The sequence below is a fragment of the Dermacentor variabilis genome, chromosome 10 (genome assembly GCF_050947875.1).
Source record: "Dermacentor variabilis isolate Ectoservices chromosome 10, ASM5094787v1, whole genome shotgun sequence".
NCBI lineage: Eukaryota > Metazoa > Arthropoda > Arachnida > Ixodida > Ixodidae > Dermacentor > Dermacentor variabilis.
Window position 1 is genome coordinate 15,357,784 of NC_134577.1, and position 24,757 is coordinate 15,382,540.

At 42.6% G+C, this 24,757-nt stretch overlaps 1 protein-coding gene across 5 annotated transcripts; it reads right to left on the reverse strand.

Annotated features, from left to right (window-relative positions):
* Positions 1 to 4: 4 nt before the first annotated feature.
* LOC142560001 (uncharacterized) lies at positions 5 to 24,757 on the reverse strand. 5 transcript variants are annotated; one of them, XM_075671732.1, is made up of 6 exons: positions 23,481 to 24,757; positions 18,044 to 18,120; positions 14,103 to 16,209; positions 11,947 to 12,021; positions 6,087 to 6,268; positions 5 to 1,881 (listed from the first exon to the last, which is right to left on the reverse strand). In XM_075671732.1, exons 3-6 carry the CDS (start codon positions 14,373 to 14,375, stop codon positions 1,572 to 1,574), a joined length of 840 nt encoding a protein of 279 aa, XP_075527847.1. In that variant the 5' UTR covers positions 14,376 to 16,209; positions 18,044 to 18,120; positions 23,481 to 24,757; the 3' UTR covers positions 5 to 1,571. The 5 variants fall into 5 exon arrangements, with proteins under 5 accessions (XP_075527847.1, XP_075527849.1, XP_075527851.1 ...); XM_075671734.1 differs by lacking the exons at positions 18,044 to 18,120; positions 23,481 to 24,757 and adding an exon at positions 12,699 to 12,851 and having other exon boundaries at positions 14,103 to 14,192; XM_075671736.1 differs by lacking the exons at positions 18,044 to 18,120; positions 23,481 to 24,757 and adding an exon at positions 12,699 to 12,848 and having other exon boundaries at positions 14,103 to 14,176.

The following is a 24,757-nucleotide window of genomic DNA, read 5'->3' on the forward strand; positions in this document are numbered from 1 at the left end:
ATTCATTTGTTTGCCCTCTCCGCTTGGCTGGTGCCATTTTGTCCACGCTTAAAGAAAACTCCACACGGAAACGTAAATATGAACGTGCTATTTTGTAGGTAGTGAACGGGTCCTTCGTATGAGATACTATTCGTGCGGAAAACGAAGTGAGAATGGACACGCACGGCCTTCATTCAACGAAATTTTATTTCCAAGCTCTTAAATGTATCGTTTGGACACATGCACACACAAAGCGAAGAGGAGGCCGCCTATAAGCAAACGAATCTTCTCACCCTTTACTTAATGCAGTGCACATGCGCACACGACGCAGCGAGTACGAAAATACGTTATGGATGTGATTTTGCGTCACGTACGTCGAAATTAACAATGGCACGGAAATCGAAACACTTTCAGAACGTCTTAGCGGAGACTCGTAAATCGTGAAGAGCGTCCGTAAGAGCATAAAGACGGTAGCTGCACGAGGGAAGGAAGCAGCGATTCTAGAGGCAGAAACTTCAAACAGCATTAGCGAAGCGTTGGGCTAATCACCACGCACACCTGTTCTTACCAAGAGGGTGGAGCACCCAAAAGAAAAGCACGCGATAAAACCACAAGACAGCCCGAAAGTACATGCAATGAAATTCGTGCATTCGAGTGGCTGAACCTTCAGGGGGCCAAGACCTCGTCAGGCTTTCTCGCCTTTAGTCTGCCTCCCGCAGGGAAATTGTGTGTACTTCCTGCAAGACAAGCATGTTTGATTGACTGACCGACTGACTGTTATACGGCGATTGCACATACGCCAGTTTGGAGCAGCACGCTCATAAGGCATCCCTCATTTTCTCTAACGTACCCATCCTGTGCCATGTGAAGGGACACCGTAAATACTGCAGTGGAAGTCACGTGTCTCACTCCAGGCTTCGTTGTCCATGGCTGCTGTTTTCAGATACCTACTTTGACGAGTTTGCTGTTCAAAGCACCAACCACTGAAACGAACAGTACTTGGGAGTACTTAAACCTGCACTTCTCAAAAACGGTTCTACATTCGTCGAATTTTGGTTTCACGCTATGTAGTGCAAACTTTTACTAAAGATAGTAGAATTTGTGAGTAAAGATAATTAGCGCTGTAGTTGGTAATTACATTCCTGAGCTATTCAAAACCGAAACTTGGCTTCCACGAATATAGATTATAAAGTTTTACCTGCACAAATTTGAATTTAGAAGCCGCAAACGGCGCAGTATACAGAAGGTGCGTTATGTATCACAGGTTTAAAATGGTCCTGAACCACCTTGGTGGGTTTGCAAAAAACACAGCAGGCGAATAGCATGCGCTGCTGTGAACATCGCCAAGCTTTGCAGTCGTACGTGGTTTTCCGTTCAGATTATCATGCATTCCACCAACATTCCACTCCTTGTCGTTCCTCTCCCTCTACCCACTGTATAACTCTGTAAGCCGCCGTTATCGGTGCTCTACTTCGATGACCCACCCCAAACTCTGCTCAGCCTAGTCAGGACCTACCCCGCAGACACTTATTAGTTCGAGCCGTGGTGCGTGAAGTGTGAGCGATCTTGCACGTCATGGGCGTTACACGTCGTCATCGTCGTAGTCGTCCTCTTCTGGGCTTCTGGTCAGCGGTGTTTTCAAACTTTATTTTTGTGTGCGGAGCCACGCGTTTGTCGTAATTTTCAGCAACGGTGCGAATGGCCACGTCGTCGTGACAGTGAATGTGGCTGCTGTGACGCAGGTTCGAGTCCTGGCGTTCGAGCTGAACCTCTCCAGACTGGGTCAGCGACTGTTCGGTGGCCCGCGCATCAGGTTGCTCCAAATCGAGGGATTCTCCGAAGTTCGTGGTGTGGATATGTTCGCCATCATCGCCACTTCCAGTGAGCCACGCTGCTCTGGAACTGTAACAAAAAAAGAAAAGAAAAATGGAGAGGGCTGGAAACTCCTTCAGGCAGAAATAAATGCTTGCTTCGCGTTTTCCTCAATTATCAGCAATTTGCATACTGCTCGACTGACAGTCTGTGCTGCGGAGAGCGAGAAGAAATTTACGGACCCCGCTTCCTAGCGCAGCTAAAGTCGTATCTAACCTCAGTATAATTGACTAATTTATTTCTCGTCTTTCCTTTCTTTCTATATTTATTTATTTATTTACAGTACCTTACAGGCTCCTCACCGGAGTGATGTGTAAGGGGCCATTACATTGTTAATGAGAAGGTATGGTGAAAGGTACAGAAAAAAGATAACATGATACACAATGGGCGGTAAAAAGCCAAGTGATACTCAAACCACAACGCATCACAACACGCGAAAAATAAGCAAGAACGTCCCCTAGGCTGTCTACGAAAAAAAAAATATTTATAATCAGAATGCTCATCGTCAAGCAAGGATGCAAATAGAACAGTGCGTATCAACTAGACTAGACATTATAAAAATCTTCGAACGCTGCAACCCACGTGCTCCACGCCGGACAATTCTAGCATGGAAAGACAGGCCATTTTATTGCCCGACTTATTAACGGACAACTCGAAATATTTCATATATTTCCCTGTCAATGGCATACTTGTGCTTTGTCAAGGCAGCCGAAGTGTGTCAAAAGCATGAGTACAAGTAATGAATCGGCACAGTATGTAAATTGTGATACAGAGACGAGTGCTTGTTGTCTGCTCCAATCACAAGACACACATCAAGCTAGTTCAATGAAACGTTTCCTAGCCAGTGCAATAAATCCATAAAATTAGCATGAAGACCCAATTTTTACTACTGTGCAACGCTTCACATCTGAATCATTGCACCATCAGCATAAATAGAAACCGAGACACAATATAACCGATTGCCATGCCTGTTAAGGTAATTATGGAATCTAATTACTACGCAGTCAGTTTTAAACATGGATTAGTAGTACCTAGTGTACGTTTCGGACTCTTATGAAAAACACATTTACAAATGCAGGTGAACTTGGAAACGGAACAATGTTTGAATAATTTCAGGATTGTTCTCGTTTGGATTTGCGCTGATGCTGCCCCCAATTGTGCTTTATTAAGCTCGCTATTAGCAAATTATTCCCATGCTCATGATTCGACCGAGAATGTCCAGCCTACGAAAGAAAAGCAGTTTACATCATTCTTTCGTTACTAATCCACCTTTCTCAGTTTTATGGGCTGCACTCTGTTCCATGCCGCTGGAAACTTTTTGGAAGGGAGCCGGGGCTTAAACCCGTTGATTTGTGCACCTGCACCCATGTTGAATGTGCGTCGGTTACGCGTTTCGTCGATCGCGGCTGGCATCTTTGTTTTAGCAATGCCGTACCTGGAAGCTGCGTTGCACCCACCGACCACTGGATGAGCAAGCCTGAGCGCTCGGTTGTGCCAGCAGTGCGGCCATTAAAGGCGCACCGAGCTCTGTCCGCGAACGCGGCTGCCTTGGAGTTTGTTGTCGCTGATTTCCGCACTTGAAACTCGCTCTTTGTATCACTTTTGTACATACTTAAGGCATTTTGCATTTCCAATAAGTCTTAGCGCGCAGCCTTGCGTGTCGGATTAACCAAAGTGGTGCATTTGTTTGCATCCACATCTACATCCAGAGATCGTTAATTGTTAGCTTCAAATATCCTGGAAACGGCGCATCGCTGGCATAAAATATTGTCAAAAGGTAGCAAAAGATACATATCTGCAAATATGAGTGGCCGAGACACATAAACAATATATTTTTGCACTTCAGGATGCAGGGTAAGAAGGTTCGACCCTGCTGGACATCCTGGCCAACCAACATCCAAAGTGGAGCAGCCGGCTGCACGATGACAACAGAGTGTTCATGTCACCGGCAAGGCTGGAGCACTGTGTCGCCTACGTTGCTCGCAAATGGCACATGTGGCCCGACATAAGCGTACTGCAAGGGATGTTATTCACCTCGCTGCTACGGAAGTCAGGTCGACCTGGGATAATGCAGAGGCAACAGTGAGAATGACATATACTCGTCTTTCTGAGTTTATTGACTATTTGACCAGGTTAAACAGTTACAGCCACGTTAAACTGCAATCAGGAGTAATTTCGTACCGTTCATTCCTTTATTTCAATAAAAAATCGATTACCACAGGGTTACTATAAACTGACAAATACTATAGCATGGGTCCACATAAAGGGAAGTGCAAAATAGCGTCGCCTTAGGTTTGTCTTTCACATGAGTGTCATAAACTTCTGCAGTCGTCATTAGTGTTCTATAGCATAACCAGCATGAACCATGTGAAACCACCTTGCCCCTACCATACCAGGCAATAGGTGCGACGCCTTTGGGCAGTCTATGCAAACCAGCTATCCGCTGCACTCCATACGACATGACTCGATGCGAGGCAAACCTCCGACCTTTGGGCGAAAATGTATGTGGCATTCAATGAGATTAAATGGCACCATATGTTGTCGTCTACTCCTAACTGCTAAAAGCACTTTCCACAGCCTTATGCATTGCATTTCTGGGCGCAATGTTACCTACTGATGAAGCCTGCTGCTAATAACACATTTAACTTCAGTGATGTTTATATCGGTCAAGCAGCCACGTTTCGTTTGTTAATGCAGATATGGTATTGCTAGAACAGCCGATTTCTGTCTTGAACATCCTAGGCGGCTTCATGCTCATCAAGTATGTGCGACAGGCCGCCAGGACGCGAATCGTCATCATGACCATCCACCAACCCACCTATGATATCTTTACCATGATGACACGAGGTAGGTCGCCGTGTGCAGTAAGCCGTGTTGAATGTCTGGAGTGTGCGATAACGGGAGAGTGAGGTAATATACTGCCAACTGTGCTGGTGAATGGGCAAAGAAAGTTGAGTGCATCACAGGCTGCGGCAACGAATAAAGCAATTATATGCAGTTGGACGACTTTTATAGAAAGACTTCATGTCATTAGCCTTCTCTGTCTGTTAACTAATCTCTCGCAGAACAGCGGATACCCGAGTATGGATAGTCAGTGACTCGATCTGCTTTTGTTACCTCGATGCGCCAGATCTCGTGTAAATACGAAGTCTTCGCTCAATGTCACTATTACTTTTGTTTGTCATGTCATGTTTGCCAGCAAAGTTTTCTCGTAGACGTCATTTTAGGCTTGTCTTGCAGCACACGCAAGGCAAACAGTATATTTACATTGCGTGTAGTATTACAACCAGTACTAATTGCGAACTGTAGTTCCGTGACGCAAGCAGCCAAGAATATTTGGATGGGTACTAAGTGTTCACCTAATTTGCATCTAATCGCGTGTATAAATAAAGAAGTGTCCAGTTCTACATCAGTACCTTCTCTTTCTTCTCTCCAGAGGCATTATGTTGAGGGGTCGCATGGTGTACCACGGCAAGCAACGTGGTTTACTGCCGTAGTTTTACTACATTGACTATCCTTGTCCGGCTTTCTAGAACCCCTCCGACAACAACATGAGCCTACGTTGCTTCCTGGCTATTAAAATATATGCCTATCAAAACTAGTGCCACTGAAAGCTAATGGCACACCAGGTCACAGGCAGTCGTTGAACGTGATTTTAAAGAGCACAATAGGTGCCTCCTATATTTTGGGGACAATCATAACATCAGCCTTCATCTTTCTCATTCACTATTTTGCCTGTATTTAACTTTCAATCGGAGTGTGTGAGTAATGATTTTCAAACCCGAATCAAATACTAATCGAATAGCGTCAGAGTTGAAAGTAATTTAATATAGAATACATTACGAATAATTCTCTATGAATAATAAATAATTATTAATAGATACCTAATATTATAATAATAAAACTAATAATAGAGAACTTTATGAACAGTTCTATATTAACGATGAAAACTTCCGTTTTCAGCATTAATATGTAGTAGTCTTGACATCGCAATATATTCACGCCATTACTAAATTTGTGTGAACAGATTGCATGTTTCGAATTGCAGTTTATTAAAAGCACAAATAAAGCAACAAGGTCACATAGGCAGTTTATTATCATACTCAGGACTCTTAGATAAGTGGGGAAGATAGCAGTCTACCACAACAAAAAGGGAAGGAAAGCGGAAAGAAAGCACAAGACACATTAAAGAGGCTAAAGTAAAACAATGATGCATAAAGAATTTTACGCTATACCTTACACACCGCAGTCGACCTTGTGACGCTGGACAACATGCCACCAGAGGCGGTGTTCGAGTCCAGCCAGCGAGCCGAGAAATGTGTTGAGGCGCCGGCAAGGGACGCTTTCCCACCCGGATCTTCATGGCAATGTGCCCATGGACGTCTCCAGGGCGGGGTTCTTTGGACAGCTGCTGGCCCTGTGGTTATCAGTGCACGCTTTCATAATCACAATCTTTCTATGATCTTCTGCTCTCTGATCTTTATGAGAACCCTCGTTAACCTTTCCGTAAAGCCTGCCTTCCTGAACATATTAAATTATCTTCTATAAAAAATCTATAAAGGATTGTCGAAAGCTTTTTGTGTGAGAAAGATGTTTGGTTGCTGCTGGCGTGCGTCAGCACAAGGGTGACAAAGATTGTTAATACTTTTAGTCACCTAGGACACTTCAGATTCAGATTCAGATTTATTGGTTCCAAAAAAAAAAAAGAAGTAATTACATGACAAATATACAGACGAGGGTCCCAAAGTGAAAGAACTGTAGTGGGATCCTCGGTTAATAACAACATTGATGGTGATATCGACAGTCAGCAAATTAGCGTATTATAAACAACATCTACAGATTAAATACATCATTATACATGTCATTTACAATCAAATACGAAAAAGCACGTTATAAAAGAAAGTCGGAAGAAAGCATGGATGAAATACAAGAAATGTCATGCGAGATAAAAGTCAAAGGTACACCGCCAGATCTTAGTTAAGTTATCGCAGGAAATTATGCTTAAGGGGATGTTTAAAAATTGCAAGAGAAGTACAGGATTTTATGGTTCATGGTAATTAATTCCAAAGAGAAATTGCAGCGAAGGAAGATGCTTTTTTTTTGCCGTAATTGGTATGAACCATGGGTAACAAGAAATTGTTGTTAGCCTCAAATCTGGTCATACTTTTATTCTGCAAAAGGTCAGTTGCAATGAACGGGAACGTAAGGTTATTATGAAGCAACTTGTGGAGTAAGACGAGTGTGTTAAACTGGAACAAATTATTAATAGGCAAGATATTATACGCGCGAAGTAACAAAGAGGCATTGGATTGCATGGAGCTAGAAGTGATAATGCGTATTGACTGATTTTGGATATGTTGAATTGATGATAAGTGACAAGCATACGTGTTGCCCCATGAAACAATGCCGTAATTAATGTGACTATGAATGAACGCATAATACAACGCTAGCAGAGCCTCACGAGAAAAAAAAAGGCGAGCTTTGATTAATGCACGTATACCAAACGCAGTCTTGCGCTTGAGATGTTGGAAGTGAGAGCAAAATGTAAGGTTAGGGTCAAGATGTATGCCAAGAAAAGTGACATCGGTGCTAACGGGAATTGAATGAATTCCAAGCTTTACTTCAGGATTAGAAGTTAAGGCCCTTTGAGCACTTTTGAATAACATAAATTTAGTTTTTAAATGATTAAGAACTAAGTAATTGTTGCTACACCATTTTATAATCTTACTTGATGCAATATTTAACTTAGAAGTAAGAGTACTAACATATTTGTCAGATGAAGATGTGGTTGTGTCATCTGCGTATAAAATGCAATGAACGTAGTTGGTGGAGTTAAGAGAATCCGGAAGATCATTAATATATCAAAGGAAAAGCAAAGGGCCCAGAACTGATCATTGTGGTACACCTTGGTTAATACATTTTGTTACTGAGAAAGTATTTGCTGCATGTACTGTGTATGGCCGGTCAAGTAAATAATTTTTAAGAATGTTAGCACAGGACCGGTTATACCATCAAGTTTATTAAACAGGACTTGATGGTTAACTGTGTCATAAGCTTTACTGAAGTCTAAAAATACAGATCCGACTAAGTTTCCCGAATCAATACATTTTTTTATGTAGTCAATTAGAGATAGAACAGCTAGATTGGTGGAACTTCCTGGGCGGAAACCAAATTGATTGTTCTTTAGCAATTTAAACTTTGTTAAGTAGTTATTAAGACATTTAACAAATAATTTCTCAATGAGTTTACTAAGGCAGGAAATAATTGCAATTGGTCGGTAATTATTAACTGTGTGTTTGTCGCCTTTTTTTAAAAACGGGAATAATCTTGGAATTTTTTTTTTAAATGAAGGGAATGCACCTTCTTTGAACATAAGGTTGATAATATTACAGAGCGTGTCGCAAACTAAATGCGCAACCAGTTTTAAATGCCTGACAAAAATATTGTCTAAGCCAGGCCCTGTATTTTTAAGGTTAGCAATCGTGGAGCACACTTCATTTGGTGTAGCTGGTAACAAGAAGAATGATTGTGTCGTACGTCTCAAAGCATTATGCAACTGCGCATGTACGTTGTTATTAGCGTAAACAGAAGAAAAGTAGTCCGAAAAAGCATTAGCAATTTCGCTGGGCTCAGAAAGAGTGAGACCATTGTAATTTATTTTGGTTATAGAGGCATCAACAGACCATTTGTTAAGAAAAGAGTTCAGTAACGGCCATTGCTTTTTGGGGTCATCCTTATTCTGATAAAATTTATTTTCGTATTACTTATTTTTCGCCTGTTTAAGTAAAACATTCAGTAATTTACAGTACCTACTATAGCGCCTAGCTAGTCTAGTATTAAAGGGCTGACGTTTAGTTTTCTTGTACATGTTTTCCTTCTTTCTTAAACTTTCTAGAAGACCGTCCGTCATCCATGGGTTGCGCGGATATTTATACTATTCCCACATTTTACAGTGCGTGTGTTACTCGAAACGGCCAGTAAAAATAAAGTGCAGAATTTGTTTAGTGCTTCTTCGGGATCAGACATAGAATAAATTGGCGACCAATCAGTTTGACTGATGGCTTCAATAAAGGTATCTGCACTAAATACGGAAGTAAAGTAGCTATTATCGTTCTCTTGTATTTCATTGCTAAATGTAAGAAAAACAGGAAAATGATCGGTTATGTCAGTGTTAATAACCCGGGAGCAAGGCGATGGTGATATGTTAGATAACACGGGATCAATAAACGTACTGCTCCCACGAGAGGCTACCCTAGTTGGGCAGTCAATGAGTGATTCAAAACTGAATCCAGCAAAACAATCTGTGTAAGTTGTGTACGAGGTAGCTTATGTGTCAAGTCAGTTAATATTAATATCACCTACAATCACGACATTCTTATTTTCAAAAGCTAGCTTGGACAATACTGCATCAAGAGAAAGCAAGAAATCGTTAAGGGAAGATGACGGTGAGCGATAAATGCAACCAAGGATCAAGTTCTTATTGTTATTAAGGAATGACCGGTCGACTGCTGTCCACACTGACTCACAATAATTCACGTTAACTGCTAGATCAAATCTGCGAGCGTAGGTGACAGCTTGTGAAACAAAAATGGCAGCGCCAACATGACTGTTAGTTGGACGATGACAATACTCGGGTTGATAAGATGGAAAATCGCTCATGTTGTTGTCGGAATCGGAAAGCCAAGTCTCCGATATGCAGATAAAAGTGAAGACATGGTGAAGTGAGGCAATGAAGTTATTAATTCCATCTATTATAATGTGTTATTAGTGTGTTATTAATGTGTGCATTATTGTGCCATCAGACCACTCCGGCAACCACCTTAACCTACCATAGACTCATCACAGTTTGGAAATACAAGTGCTATTAAAGTCAAGGACAATAACCATTTCAGCTATACTCCTCTAGTTTTTCAAGTACATGTTTATATTGTGCAAGTGCATGAAGCCCAAATTTTGAATCCAAGTTGCATGTAATACTGTGCCGAAACAAATTAAGCAATACGAGAATTGGGTATTGAAAATTTCTTTAAATGTTTCGTTAGGATCCAATGCAACAGTGCAAAGAAGTGGACAACATGAACGCCGTATCTGCACACGAATGCCTTGTCTGCACGCCTTACGCCTTTTTTGCTTATGAATCCTTACCAACTATATCAGCTTGCTGTCGTTCTAATGCAACAGTGCACTTAGAATATCGGAGTCCGACTTCCATAAAACTATGGTCCATGCCTGCGGTCTCCTAGAGTTTTGTACGTACAACCATTTCCAAGCCATCCATATATATTGAAGAGCTCTCTTTTTGCTCTTACATGATCTGCCTTTAACATACGTACTCTGCAATGAAATTTGTGGACATTTACTTTTCACATTGAAATTATTCAAGTTTCACCTACTCCATCCTTCTTAAGGGTGATCGCTTAGTAGTCATCAGAAAGTTCTGTTCAAACTCGACACTTCTGCAACAACCAGTTCTTTAAATCTGAGTACGTGTCCGCTTTGACATTGAAACCACCTGGCCGGCGTCATATCGCTTACACCACATCTAAGCTAAGTTGGCTTGTTAACGTGCTGGTCATTTATTTAAGATTTAGTGAAGGCGCTGCTGTGTCTTTTAATATGGAAAATGATATGCAAGGAAACAAAACTTCATTTTGTTAAGCACTCGTACTGATATTTTAGGCCTTAAATCTGTAGATATAAAGGTATCTGAGAAACCTGTTTGGATATATAGGATCGTCTATTTTAATAGAAGCATAATTAAAGGTCCCTTGAGGTCTCAATTTTACCAAATCAGCTTAGATTATTTCATAGGTGGACAATACTTGCAATACAAATTTAAAAGGGATGTTAACTCATTACCAATACTTCACTTCCTGACTTTTAAGTTGTGAAGTTTTGTTGATAATGTTGGGATTGCCATTAGTCAGGTTGGTGAACTTTAGTACACAGTTTAAAATGAGAGATTCGAGCTTAACTGGAATAAGCAATATTTGAGCGAAACTTCGTTGCTTAGCAATCTGTTGTTAAATGAACTGGTGCTCCAGTTGACACTGTAAACACTGCATAAAACGGACTGTTTACAAGTTTCAACCAGACAATCATTGCATTTCACCACAGATATTTCTTAAGACTAGGACTAACCACTCGCGTTCACACTAAACTGAAGTTACTTCATACTTCATTACTTCCACTGATTAAATTCCACAAATAGGACATATATGCTAACATAATTATTTAACTTCAGTTATCCAATTTGGTCAGTTAATACCACTTTGAAATTTGTTTGGAAGTAGTATGCACCTCTTCAAGAAACATCGCCCATGTCACACAGGTCAAATATCCACCAGGTGGGATCGTTAATGAACTTGTTTACATTACAACAGGCAACCTGGCATACTACGGCGCTGTATGCGGCAGTCAGAGTGCAGCGCGCATCACGAAGAAAAGGACACAAATTGTTTGTTGTAACGACTACATTTACAATACTTTCCCGCCATTCTGACACAAGCTCTGAAAATTGACTTCCATGTCCATCACCTATAGCTGCAGTGTCTCAGACAAATGTCTGTTTAATTCCAGTTTGGCGAGAAAAGGTGTACGTGTCATGAGATATCGAGGAAAGGCTGTACAATAGCATTGCATACTTCATATCCAATCAAACAATTGTGCGGATCGCCATTGTAACGTCTATTAAAGGAAGCTTCGCCTCGAATAGAATATACGATCTGCATGTGGTCAACATTATTCGCCACTTATGGTGCCACGAGAGAAACATTCAAAAACAAAGTGAAACATTAGCAAATGTAAAGCTGGCTGCAGTATTTCTAGAATACTGTACCGCCAAGTTTTGAATTCTGTTTTGTGACAAGGAACGAACAGAGTATTTCTTTAAACTGCGCGGCAACAAATTGAAGGGCGTGCTGCCTTGAACAATACATGTAGGGTTTTTGTCAACCCACACATGGACGCCAACTTCCCGAGCACAAAATAGAGAGCGGTCACAACAAAAAGCAGTGGGAGGTACTTAGTGTGGTTGACACACCAAAAATTGATAAAGCGAAACTAATTCAAAACAGTCGGGAGAATTGGGATTACCTCGTCTTCCAGGAAGAGGAACTTCGCCCGACACTTCGTCCCCGCGTTGCTCGAACCAAAAGCCCCGGAGATCTCCTACATAAAAGAGCAGCGATCATTGTTTCTTCCAGTTCGTGGTGTCTGCAAAAACGCGGCGTGAGTTGCATCAACGCGTTAATGGCTAAAGCTATTCACGACAGCATGTGAGCACTTATTCGCGAAACCAAGTGCACAGTCAGTGGCATAATGGCAACCGACGCGAAGTAAACCAGGGACATCTTTCCGGCTAAATCACCCGCTATTGCAGCGAATCCAATATTTAAAGACAAAGTAATCGCAAATATCAGACAGGGCAAAAAGAACGAAGTTAACACAGACGTTCGTTTTGCGTTCGTTAAACAAGTCGCTCATCTTGTCTCTTTGATAAACTGTAGCACGGAAGAAGTTTGGGCGTGTTGGTAGTTCACTCGTAAACTGGGATACCTAGCGCAAAAACCGACACAAGGACGAAGCAGGAACACGGGACGAGCACTCGTGCCGTGTTCCTGCTTCGTCCTTGTGTCGGTTTTTGCGCTGTGTATCCCAGTTTACGAAACAAACTGTGATGGGGAAAAAATTTGCTACCAGTGATTCCTTCATGCACCAGTGATCTTATGATTAGCAGCTGAGGAGGCGACAAGAGCAGCTGGCTACCAGGTCTACAGGGTGCACAGCAGGACATCACGCATCTAGAATAGCTGGACACCAGGTCCGCAAGGCGGACACCGAGGTACCATGTCGCTAGGTCAGTAGATCCACAGGATGGGCATCAAGACACCAGGCTGCTCAAACAGCTTGCAAAAGGTCATCAGGGCGGGCTGCCAGACACCATCATGCTGGAAGGCCTGGCCACCAGGTCCGCAGGGAGGCAGCATGACAACGGGCTGCTATAGAACAGCCCAACGACCCAAGACAGTGTGAAAGAGAATCATTGTAATGCGGCGTCTACACAGGGGTACATACCAAGTTACCGAAGTTTGGCCTTAAGCATATTGATTGAATGGCAGCACGCACGCAGCGGCACATAAAACAAATTGAAGCCTCGGCGTTTTCGTGCGGAAACAACCATATGATTGTGAGGTACGCCGTAGGGGGGGGGGGGGGGGGTTCGAATTAATTTTGACCACCTGGGGTTAATAACTGTGCACCCAATGCACGGTTATCGCGAATGCATATCGTCCCCATCTAAACGTACTTTTCAGTGCCTTTACAGTGAGCAAAGTTGCTGTAAAATAGGTTTAGTGATGAGGGGCATGTACACAGTGACCCAAAATAGCACGAAAGAAGTTGATTGAGGTGTGTCACATACCGTCACATAGCCAGTTATCCAAGTTGGCACCGCAGCTCTCTACCCGATGTTCTACCCATCAGACCTAGGACTACCCCGTGACACAAGTAAGCGTGGAACAGGTTAGATACGGATAAAAAACAACAGACAGATAAACATACCACAAACACGTTGAAGTTAAGGAATACTAAGCGCAACAACTAAAAGGTACAATTGTAACGCGCAAGAGTGCAACTGTAATATTGTCATGTTAAGGCTTTGCCTTGTGTCGTTATCTCTTAGAATGCCATCAGTATTGAGTAGGCGGGTAAGCGACTTCCGAGTCTAACTGAAAACGACTCTGGGACCCAATTTACTGCAGTCATGTAATCTTCATTATTTTTCTTGATCGAAAATGTGCGGCTTTATTGAATATATTGGCCAATGGCAAGCGTGGGTGGCAGATTTACGCGGAATGGGCTTGCGTTATCGCTTATCAGGGAAGTTCCCGAAAAACCGGAGGTGTTTACTTTTGCTGTACTTTACATATGCCTTTAGTAGACGAAATGAACTCGGAGATTATGAGCGACGCCTTATTGCCTGGATAAGGGCTAATTTTACCAGATATTTTAAGGCGGGAAAGCGAAGCAGGTAGACGAAAGTCATTTCACTGCTGGAATTCTGCAATTACACATGTAGCCATTGAAGCCGCACCCACAAAACTGCAAAAAAAAGCTATCGTTGATCATAATTACAGAAGCATTGGCGTACTCGAGTTAGCCGTGAAATTGTGTTATAGGCAACTGGCACTGCGAAAGGCAATGGAAAGATTACGATGCAAGATATTATTTATATATTTCCATGCGCTCACCTTTCTGAGCAGTTCGTACAGTCTGGCCACCCGCGTAGCGCTGCCTCCCACGACGCACCAAAGGCCAGCATCGTCTTTGCCCGACTGACGTAAGCACGGCACGACCACGTCGATCTCGTGCTGGTCGTGCTCGGCACGAACGAAAAAAGAAAAGACATCGCACGTGTATGTGAGAAGCGCGTTGAAATAGATGAAGACGTGAAACGTTGACCTCCTATTCTGTACATCATCAGATACTGAGCTTGGTACGAAGGCAGAAACGCTTTCGGCCATATACGCTTACACATCCGGTGTGATCGTCCCTCACGATGATTTCTAACCACTGGCTGTTTCACGCCTGGATGATAGTTTTAGACCCGCCGTGGTTGCTCAGTGGCTATGGTGTTGGGCTGCTGAGCACGAGGTCGCGGGATCGAATCCCGGCCACGGCGGCCGCATTTCGATGGGGGCGAAATGCGAAAACACCCGTGTACTTAGATTTAGGTGCACGTTAAAGAACCCCAGGTGGTCAAAATTTCCGGAGTCCTGCACTACGGTGTGCCTCATAATCATAAAGTGGTTTTGGCACGTAAAACCACATAATTTATTTTTTTAGAGTCTGCACTGGGTTCCGTTTATCCAGGTCAGTTATTGACAGGTGAGCCTTACCGTGGGAAGGAAACTTACACAAAAATAAAAGTGGGTTGTAGTGTATATGGTATGCATTATCAAATACTTACTGGGAGCTTACCACTGTCGTTAAATATAAGAAAATATGCAGAATCACTGAATTGTACGGGTGCTAACACGTGAGGCAGAAACTTGAAGGTTAACAAGGAAGCTCGAGAAGAAGTTAAGGACCGCGCAAAGCGATGGAACGGAATATCTTAGGCGCAACGTTAAGGCACAGCAAGAGAGCGGTGTGAATCAGAGAGCAAAAAGGGACAGCCAACATTCTAGTTGGCAATCTGAGAAAAAAATTACAGCTGGAATATTAGAGTTACAGAATGAGTTCCAGGGTAGAGAAGCGCAGTAGAGGACGGCAGAAAATTAGGTGGAATGATGACATTAGGAAATTTGCATGCGCATGCTGGAATTAGCTAGCGCAAGACAGGGCTAATCGGAGATCATCCGAAGAGGCAGTCGCCCTGCCCAGTGGACATAAAAATACGATGATGAACACGATCAGTTTGACGGTAGTAGCATGCACAACAAGTGAAAATGTGCTAGTTAGGAGCTCAGCATACACCTTTGAACCTCAATACAATGAATGGGGGTTCTGCTGCAGAGGTATAAGGAATTAGCAAAACTGTGTTATGACGAAACGGGGCATAACGAAATGATGGATATAACAAAGTTGGTCAAATTCCCCTTCAAATACCCAGGAGATTCGTAGTGCAGTACACGTAACAATCGATATGACGTTGTAATGGATTTAAGGAAGTAATTTCTTCCCCTTCCAACTTTGCAATAACTGGGTTTTATTGTATTGAATATGATGAAGCAAGTCAAATGTGCACTAAAAGTGCACTATTGGCATGTATGCTATAGCATACATGCTAATATAACAGCTTTTATTATATTCAAAGGAATTATTGATCGGTTTTAACAGGTTTTGGAATTTTTTAGTAGACTCCGTGCAGTAGAACAATGGCAACAATGTCGGTGTATGATCGATACAGCAACGTTATACAGTATGATCCCGGCCACAAATAATGTGGTCGTAAATTACAGTCGAACCTCGTCCTACCAAACCACCACCTGACACTACAACACAATTGTTATACATATGATAATCGCTATAAGCGTTCATAGCTTCGAAAAAGTTTAGAGCAACTTTTTTCGTGATTCCTTATATCAAATATTAAGTTCTAGCTGATGACTCGTTATGTGTATTTGCACTTTGACATGCAGAACATGAAGGTTGCGCCCTGTCGAACATCCCTGCCAACCGACGTCAAACGTGGAGTAGCCCGCTGCGCGTAGACATCATGTTCGGCGGGCTGTTCATGCCACCGGCGAAGCTGAAGCACTGCGTCGCCTAGGTCGCTCGCCTGGCACATGTGGCCTGACATGAGCGTGCCGCAACGGATGCTGTTCACCTTGCTGCTCCAGGAGCCAGGTGGACCTGGGAGGGACACGGACGCCAGAGCGGGGATCTCAGCCTTCGTGTCTTCCTGAGCTCATGATTCATTGGCTGCGCTAAACAGTTGCACCGACGTTACAGCGCAGTCGGCCGCAATTTCCTGCCCTTCATTCCTCTACACGTTTGTTTAAATAAACGTATCGTCCATTAGTGTTCTATAGAATAACCAGTATGAAGGTTCTGGGCCCCTTGCCCCTGCAATACGAGAGGTGCGACGCCTGTGGGCAGTATATGCAACCTACCTATTCACTGTACAATGGGCACTATTCAAGCGAACTCCATGGAAGACAATCCTACGAGCTCTGGGCAAAGCTGTCAACGCTACTGCACATTCGTTGTCATTCACGGGCACCGTGTGTTCTCATATAATCTTATATGCAGCATATACTCGTATATGCTGTGGCCACTGCTCAGAGCACTTGCCACAACATTAGGCTTTGCTTTTCCAGTCTGGGAAGCAATGCTGCCTACTGATAATGTCCGCTGCTCACAACATATTTAACAACTGCAGTGATATTTATAACGTTCATGCAGGAACTTTTTACTTCTTAATGCAGATATTATATTGCTTGACAAGCCCGTCTCTGGCATGTACATCCTCCTCAGCTTCTTCCTCATCCACTATGTCCGATGGCGGACCGCCACGAGTAGCATCGTCATCATGACCATCCACTCATCCACTCACCAATGAGATCTTCATTATGACACGAGATAGATCGTCGTTTGCAGTATACAGCCGTGTGGACTATCCCCTACACGCGATATCGGGAGATTGTGGTAATATGCCGCCAACTGTGTTGGCGAATATGCAAAGAAAGCTGACCACCTCACTGGATCACAGACGCAGATGAGGCTGCGGCTGTGATTAAACGGCCAAATCACGTTGCACCAGCTTTACAAAAAGCCTCCATGTCATCAGACTTTTCTATCTGAATGGGATTCATAGCAGTTATCTTCCTTCTCCCTTAATCCAGTGGCGATCACATCGACACGTCGCATGGTGTACCAGGGCAAGTGACGGGACCTCCTTCAGTACTTCTCCTACAGGGACATACCTTCTCCGTCTTTCAAGAACCCCTCTGACTACAACAGTACGCCTACGTTGCTTCCCGCTATTAAAATATATGCCTCCGAAAACCACCGCCACTAAAAGCAAATGGCGCACCAGTCACAAGGAGTCTTTGCACGAACGTTGAACGAGCACGCTGGGCGCCTCCTATCCTTTGAGGATGAACATAACACCCACCGTAATTCTTCTCATTCAATATTTTGCTTGTATTTCAATCTCACGGTGTGTGAGTAGCAATACTACAAAACTGTATTAAATACGAATCGAAAAGTGTCAAAAGCGAAACGAATTGAATATGGAATAATTTTCGAGTAGTTCTCGAACGAGGAACTGCCGTTCTCTCTATTAATATAAAGCATTCTGCACATCCCAAAATTCTCGAAACATTGAAATTTCAGTGATTATAATGCAAGTTTCGAAGTGACGCTTATTAAAAGCACAAATGATCGAATCGGAGCAAATAAGCAGTTTATTCGCATGCTCAGGATTCGTTGATGAGTGCGAACTATAGCACTCAAGCCAGGAAAAAAAAGCGAGTGAAAGAGGGAATAAACGACAAGATCCATTAAAGAGGCTAAAGTTAAAAAATGATGCGTAACAGACTTTGCAGTCGACCTACGCGGTCGACCTTGTGAAGCTGGGCTGCTCGAGTATAGAGGTTCCGAACTAATTTTACAGGCAATTTGCCGTGCCAAGCGAGAGGTATTGGAAAGATTTCGACGCAACAAATGTGTTCGAGGAGCTCACCTTGTTGTTCTGACTCGCACAGCTGCCCCAAGTGGTGCCTCTTGACCTGGTGACGAAGCACGAAACCCCGGCGTCGCCTTTGCCCGACAGATAGGTGCACAACACGACCGGGTCCATGTCGTGACGGCCGATAACGGCAGTGATGAACGAAAGCAAACAAAAGAAAACGTGGTTTGCGTATGTGACAGGAACGGGGAAAAATGTTTCATGATATGAGACACTGGGTTGCTAGCCTGGTCACCATCAAACTCAAGCTTGTTCTCAGGTTCCGTCATCTCCTTTCTTTTAATTGCGACAGCAATTACATGGACTCTACAACAGAAGTATTGCCATCGGTGGCACAAATGTACGTATATAGATACTAACTTACATAGTTATTAAACTCATTTACGCAAATTACTTACAGAGCAAAAAAAACAAGCATTCAGCCAGTTAAAACCTACGCTACGTCGTGCTAACTCAGTTCTCCGTAACACTCAAACTCAACGCATCCATCACGCCCCTTACAACTACACGTGTGCAGACACATGAATGATAAATCAATTTGCGCAAATTACTTATCGAAGAAGAAATATCAGCCTGTAGCATGCCAAAACCGCAGCGACGTCGCGTTAACTCCACTGTAAAGCTTAAATTCGATCCATCCAACACTACCCCTGCACATGCACGTACACAAACTTGCATCAATATCAAAAGAATATGCGCAAGTACGCCATCACGGAAACCACGGCAGTCTACAGCCCGACAGAACGTCTGCGCTGTCGTGTTAACTTATCTGTAAAGCTGAAATTGCACACATCAATCACTCCCTCTGCAAATGCACATACACAGACGCTAACTACACGATTATTAGGCGAATTTGAAGACATTTGTTGTCGCGGAAAAGGGCATTCTCAGCCCATTCATGTTATCCATCACTCCCCCTCCAAACAAACGCACGCAGTTACTAAATTACATGCCGATAAGCTAAATTTCCGCAAATTACTTTTCTTGGGAAAAAAACGTAAACTAGAGCCAGTTAGAACCTCAGCCATGTCGTCTGAAACAAAATCTCTGAAAGGGTCAAATTCGACACATCCATCACTCCGCATGCAAAAGGCCGTATGCAGACACTAGTATACATTAACATTAAACGAATATGCACAAATTTATATTCGCGGAAAGAACGTAAGTCTATAGCCCCATAGAACCCTTGCGCAGTCGTGCTAACTCACTTTTCTCTCAACCTGAAATTTGACGCATCCATCACTTCACCTCAATGCACGTACATAGACAATAAGTGCATGATTACTAAGGGAATTTGCGCAAATTACATATTGCGGAAAAAACATCAGCCTCTAATAGTATGTTAGAATCTCAGCTCAATCCTGTTAACTCAGTTGTATGTGAAGCTCAAATTTCGCCCACCCCTCACTGCTCCTGCAAATGCACGCTTACAGACACTAACTTACTTGATTATTAAACGAATTTGCGCAAATATCTTATCGTCGAAAAAACATCAGCCTATGATAGTGTGTTAGAACCTCAGCTCAGTCGTGTTAGCTCAATTCTATGTGAAGCTCACATTCAACCCATCCATCACTCTCCCTAGAAATGCGCGTTTATAGATACTAACTTGATTATTAACGAATTTCTGCAAATAACATATTGTCACCCAGCTATTGCAACTAAAACAGTTGACCACCGACAGATTGGGAAGAAACGTCTGCCTTTAGCGATGGCTGGTCCTCGGAGAGCAAGCGCGCAACCACAAACTTCGTCGTTCTCGCCTTAAGGGTCCCGTGACAACACGTGCAAACTTATTTCGCGTCATTATAGCGTACAAAAACCTCAGCTTATAATAGTACACTTTAATATGAGGCTCAAGTTCCACCCATCCGTCACTCAACCCTCAAATGCACGATTACGGACAATAACTTACTTGATTAAAAAACAAATTTACGCAGACAACTTATAACGGACAAAAACATCAGCCTACAATAGTATATTTCTGTGTCAATCTCAAATTCTACACATCCATCACTACCCCTGCAAACATGTTTACAGATACTAGCTTAACTGATTAATAAACGAATTTGCGCAAGTAAATTATAGGGGAAAGAACATCAGCTTATAATAGTATAGTTCTATGTGAAGCTCAATTTCCACCCCTCCATCACTGCCCCTGCAAAGCGTGTTTACAGCTACTAGATTAAATGATTCATAAACAAATTAGCGCAAGTAAATTATAAGGAAAAGAACATCAGCTTATAATAGTATAGTTCTATGTGAAGCTCAAATTCCACCCATCCATCACTGCCGCTGCCAAGCATGTTTACAGATACTAGCTTGACTGATTAATAAACCAATCTGCGCATGTAACTTATAGGGGAAAGAACATCAGCCTATAATGGTATAGTTTCATGTGAAGCTCAAATACCACCCATTCATCACTTCCCCTGCAAAGCGTGTTTACAGATACTAGCTTAACTGATTAATAAACGAAGTTACGCAAGTAAATTATAGGGGAAAGAACATCAGCCTGTAATAGTATAGTTCCATGTGAAGCTCAAGTTCCAGCCATCCACCACTGCCTATGCAAAGCTCGTTTACAGATACTAGCTTTTTTTGCTTAATAAACGAATTTCCGCAAGTAAATTAAAGGGAAAGAACATCAGCTTATAATAGTATAGTTCTATGTGAAGCTCAAGTTCCACCCATGCATCACTGCCCCTGCAAAGCATGTTTACAGATACTAGATTAACTGATTAGTAAACCAATCTGCGCATGTAACTTATAGGGGAAAGAACATCAGCCTATAATGGCATAGTTCCATGTGAAGCTCAAATTCCACCCATCCATCACAGCCTCTGCAAAGCACGAGCATGTTTACATAAACTAGCTTAACTGATTAATAAACGAATTTGCGCAAGTAAATTATAGGGGACAGAACATCAGCCTATAATAGTATAGTTCCATGTGAAGCTCAAATACCACCCATTCATCACTCCCCTGCACAGCATGTTTACAGATACTAGCTTAACTGATTATTAAACGAATTTGCGCATGTAACTTATAGGGGAAAGAACATCAGCCTATAATAGTATAGCTCCATGTGAAGCTCAAATTCCACCCATCCATCACTGCCCCTGCAAACATGGTTACAGAGACTAGCTTAACTGATTAATAAACGAAGTTACGCAAGTAAACTATAGGGGAAAGAACATCAGCCTGTAATAGTATAGTTCCATGTGAAGCTCAAGTTCCAGCCATCCACCACTGCCTATGCAAAGCTCGTTTACAGATACTAGCTTTTTTGCTTAATAAACGAATTTCCGCAAGTAAATTAAAGGGAAAGAACATCAGCTTATAATAGTATAGTTCTATGTGAAGCTCAAGTTCCACCCATGCATCACTGCCCCTGCAAAGCATGTTTACAGATACTAGATTAACTGATTAATAAACAAATTTGCGCAAGTAAATTATAGGAGAAAGAACATCAGCCTATAATAGTATAGTTCTATGTGAAGGTCAAATTCCACCCATCCATCACTGCCCCTGCAAAGCATGTTTCCAGATGTTAGCTTAACTGACTAATAAACGGATTTGCGCAATAATTGGGAAAGAACATCAGCCTATGATATTATAGTTCTATGTGAAGCTCAAATACCACCCATCCATCACTTCCCCTGTAAATGCACGTTTACAGATACTTACTTGAATAATAAACGAATCTGCGCAAATAACTTATAGCGGACAAAAACACCTGCCCACAATAGTATAGTTATATGTGAAGCACAAATTCGATCCATTCATGACTCCCCCTGCAACTCGTTAGAGACACTAACTTGATTCATAAACAAGTTTGCGTAAATAACTTATAGCGAAACAAAAATACATTAGCTTAGACGAGTATGTAAGAACCTCAGCTCAGTCGTGTTAGCTCAGTGTTATGTGGGGCTCAAATTAGACCCAGCCATCGCTCCCCGTGCAAATACCCGCTTAGAGACACTAACTTACTTGATTAATGAACGAATTTCAGTAAATAAGTTATAATGGGAGAAATCCTCAGCCTATAATAGTATAGTTCTATGTGAAGCACAAACTCCCCCCATTCATGAATCCCCCCGCAAAGCATGTTCACAGATGCTTACTTGATTGATAAAGGAACTTGCGCAAATAAATTATAGCGGACAAAAACGCCAGCCTACAATAGTATAGTTCTATGTGAAGATCAAGTTCGACCCATCCATCACTCCCACTGCAAATGCTTACACACACTAACTTGAGTCATAAAGGATTTTGCGCAAATAACTTATAGCGAAAAAAAAACATCAGCTATGTTAGAGCCTAAGCTCGATTGCTTTATCGCAGTCCTTTGTGAATCTCGAATTCGGGAAATTGTGGTAATATGCCGCCAACCGTGTTGGCGAATATGCAAAGAAAGCTGACCACCTCACTGGATCACAGACGCAGATGAGGCTGCGGCTGTGATTAAACGACCAAATCACGTTCCACCAGCTTTACAAAAAGCCTCCATGTCATCAGACTTTTCTATCTGAATGGGATTCATAGCAGCTATCTTCCTTCTTCCTTACTCCAGTGGCGATCACGTCGACTGGCTGCATGTTGTACCACCGCAAGCGACGGGACCTGCTTCAGTACTTCTCCTACAGGGGCATACTTTGTCCGACTTTCAGGAAGCCCTCTGACTAAACAGAACGCCTACATTGCTTCCCGCTATTAAATTATGTGCCTCTAAAAACCACCGCCACTGAAACCAAATCGCGCACCAGTCACAAGGACTTTTTCCACCAACTTTGAACGAGCACGCTGGGCGCCTCCTATCCTTTGAGGACCATCATAACACCCACCGCAATTCCTCCCATTAGCTAGTTTGCTTGTATATGAATTTTGCTGAGGGTGTGTGAGTGCAATATGACAAAACTGAATCAAATACAAATCGAATAGTGTCAAAAGCGAAACGAATTGAATATCGAATACTTTTCGAATAGTTCTCGAACGAGGAACTACCGATCTCTCCATGAATATAAAGAGGTCTTCACATCCCAGTATACTCGAAACAATACCGAAATTTCTGTGATTATAATGCAAGTTTCAAAGTAAAGCTTATTAAAAGCACAAATGATGGAATAGGAGCCGATAAGCAGTTTTTTCGCACGTTTAGAACTGATTGATCAGTGCCAACTATAGCATTCTAGCTAGAAAAGAAAAGCGAGTGATAGCGGGATGCAACGACAAAATACATTAAAAAGGATGAATTTAAAAAAAAATTATGCATAACGGCCTTTGCAGTATCCTTGCACACCGCAGTCGACCTTGTGACACTGCGCTGCTCGAATATAGAGCTACCGAAATAATTTTACAGGCAATTCACCGTGCAGAGCGAGAGGTATTGGAAAAATTACGACGCAAGAAAACTGCTCGATGAGCTCACCTTGTTGCCCTGACTCGTATAGATGCCCCCGGTGCTGCCTCCCACGCTTCACCTGGTGACGAAGCCGCAAAACCCGGCATCTTCCTCGGGCAGCAGATGATTGCACAACACGACCGGGTCCATGTCGTGCCGGCCGTTCTCGGCAGCGATGGACGAAAGCAAACAAAAGAAAACGTGGTTTGCGTATGTGACAGGAACGGGAAAAATATTTCGTGATACGAGACACTGGGTTGCTAGCCTAGACACCATCAAACTCGAACTTGTTCTCAGATTCCGCCATCCCCTTTCTTTTAATTGCGGTAACATTTATGTAGACAGTACATGAGCATTATTAATATCGCTGGCACCAAATGCACCTATATAGAAACTAACTTATACGGTCATTAAACTCATTTGCGCAAATTACTTATAGAGCAAAATACAAGCATTTAGCCCGTTAGAACCTACGCTACGTCGTGCTAACTCAGTTCTCTGTAACGCTCAAGCTCAACGCATCCATCACGCCCCCTACAAATGCACGTGTCCAGACACGTAAATGATAGATAAATCAATTCGCAGAAGAAACACCAGCCTACAGCATGTCAGAACCTCAGCAACGTCGTGTTAACTCACTTCACCGTAAAGCTTAAATTCGAACCATCCATCACAACCCCTGCAAATGCGCGTATACAAACTTGCACCAATATTAAACGAATATGCGCAGTACGTCATCGCGGAAAGAACGTATGTCTATAGCCCGATAGAACGTCTGCGCTGTCGGAATTACTTATATATAAAGCTCAAATTTCACACATATTTCACTCCCGCTGCACAGCTAACTGCACGATTATTAAGCGAATTTCAAGAAATTATAGTTGTCGCGGAAAACTGCAACCAGCTCATTTGTGGTAAATCACCTCCATTAAAAGCTGAATCTCGACGTATCCATCACTCCTTCCGCAAACACACGTACGCAGTTACTAAATTACATGACTATTATATAAATTTGCAAAAATGACTAATTTCGGAAAAAAAATATAGAGCCCGACAGAACGTCAGCCACGTTGTCTGACCCAAATCCCTGAAAACCTCAACTTCGACGCATCTATCACTCCCCCTTCAAAAGCCCGTATGCTTACACTGACATCCGTTAATATTAAACGAATATGCACAAATTTCTGTTCGAGGAAAGAACATCAGTTCATAACCCATAGAACCTCTGCGTAATCGTGCTAACCTATTTTTCTCTGAAGCTGAAACTTGATGCATCCATCCCACCGCTTGAACGCCCGCACAAA

What these genes read in the sequence shown, in the direction of transcription:
- LOC142560001 (XM_075671732.1), bottom strand. Translation starts at nt 14,375, where the DNA reads ATGGCCGAAAGCGTTTCTGCCTTCGTACCAAGCTCAGTATCTGATGAT. An exon ending in TGTACGAACTGCTCAGAAAG is followed by an intron (nt 12,022 to 14,102) that starts GTGAGCGCATGG and finishes TCTTTTATGTAG; the next exon opens with GAGATCTCCGGGGCTTTTGG. An exon ending in GGTCGACTGCGGTGTGTAAG is followed by an intron (nt 1,882 to 6,086) that starts GTATAGCGTAAA and finishes TTTTTGTTACAG; the next exon opens with TTCCAGAGCAGCGTGGCTCA.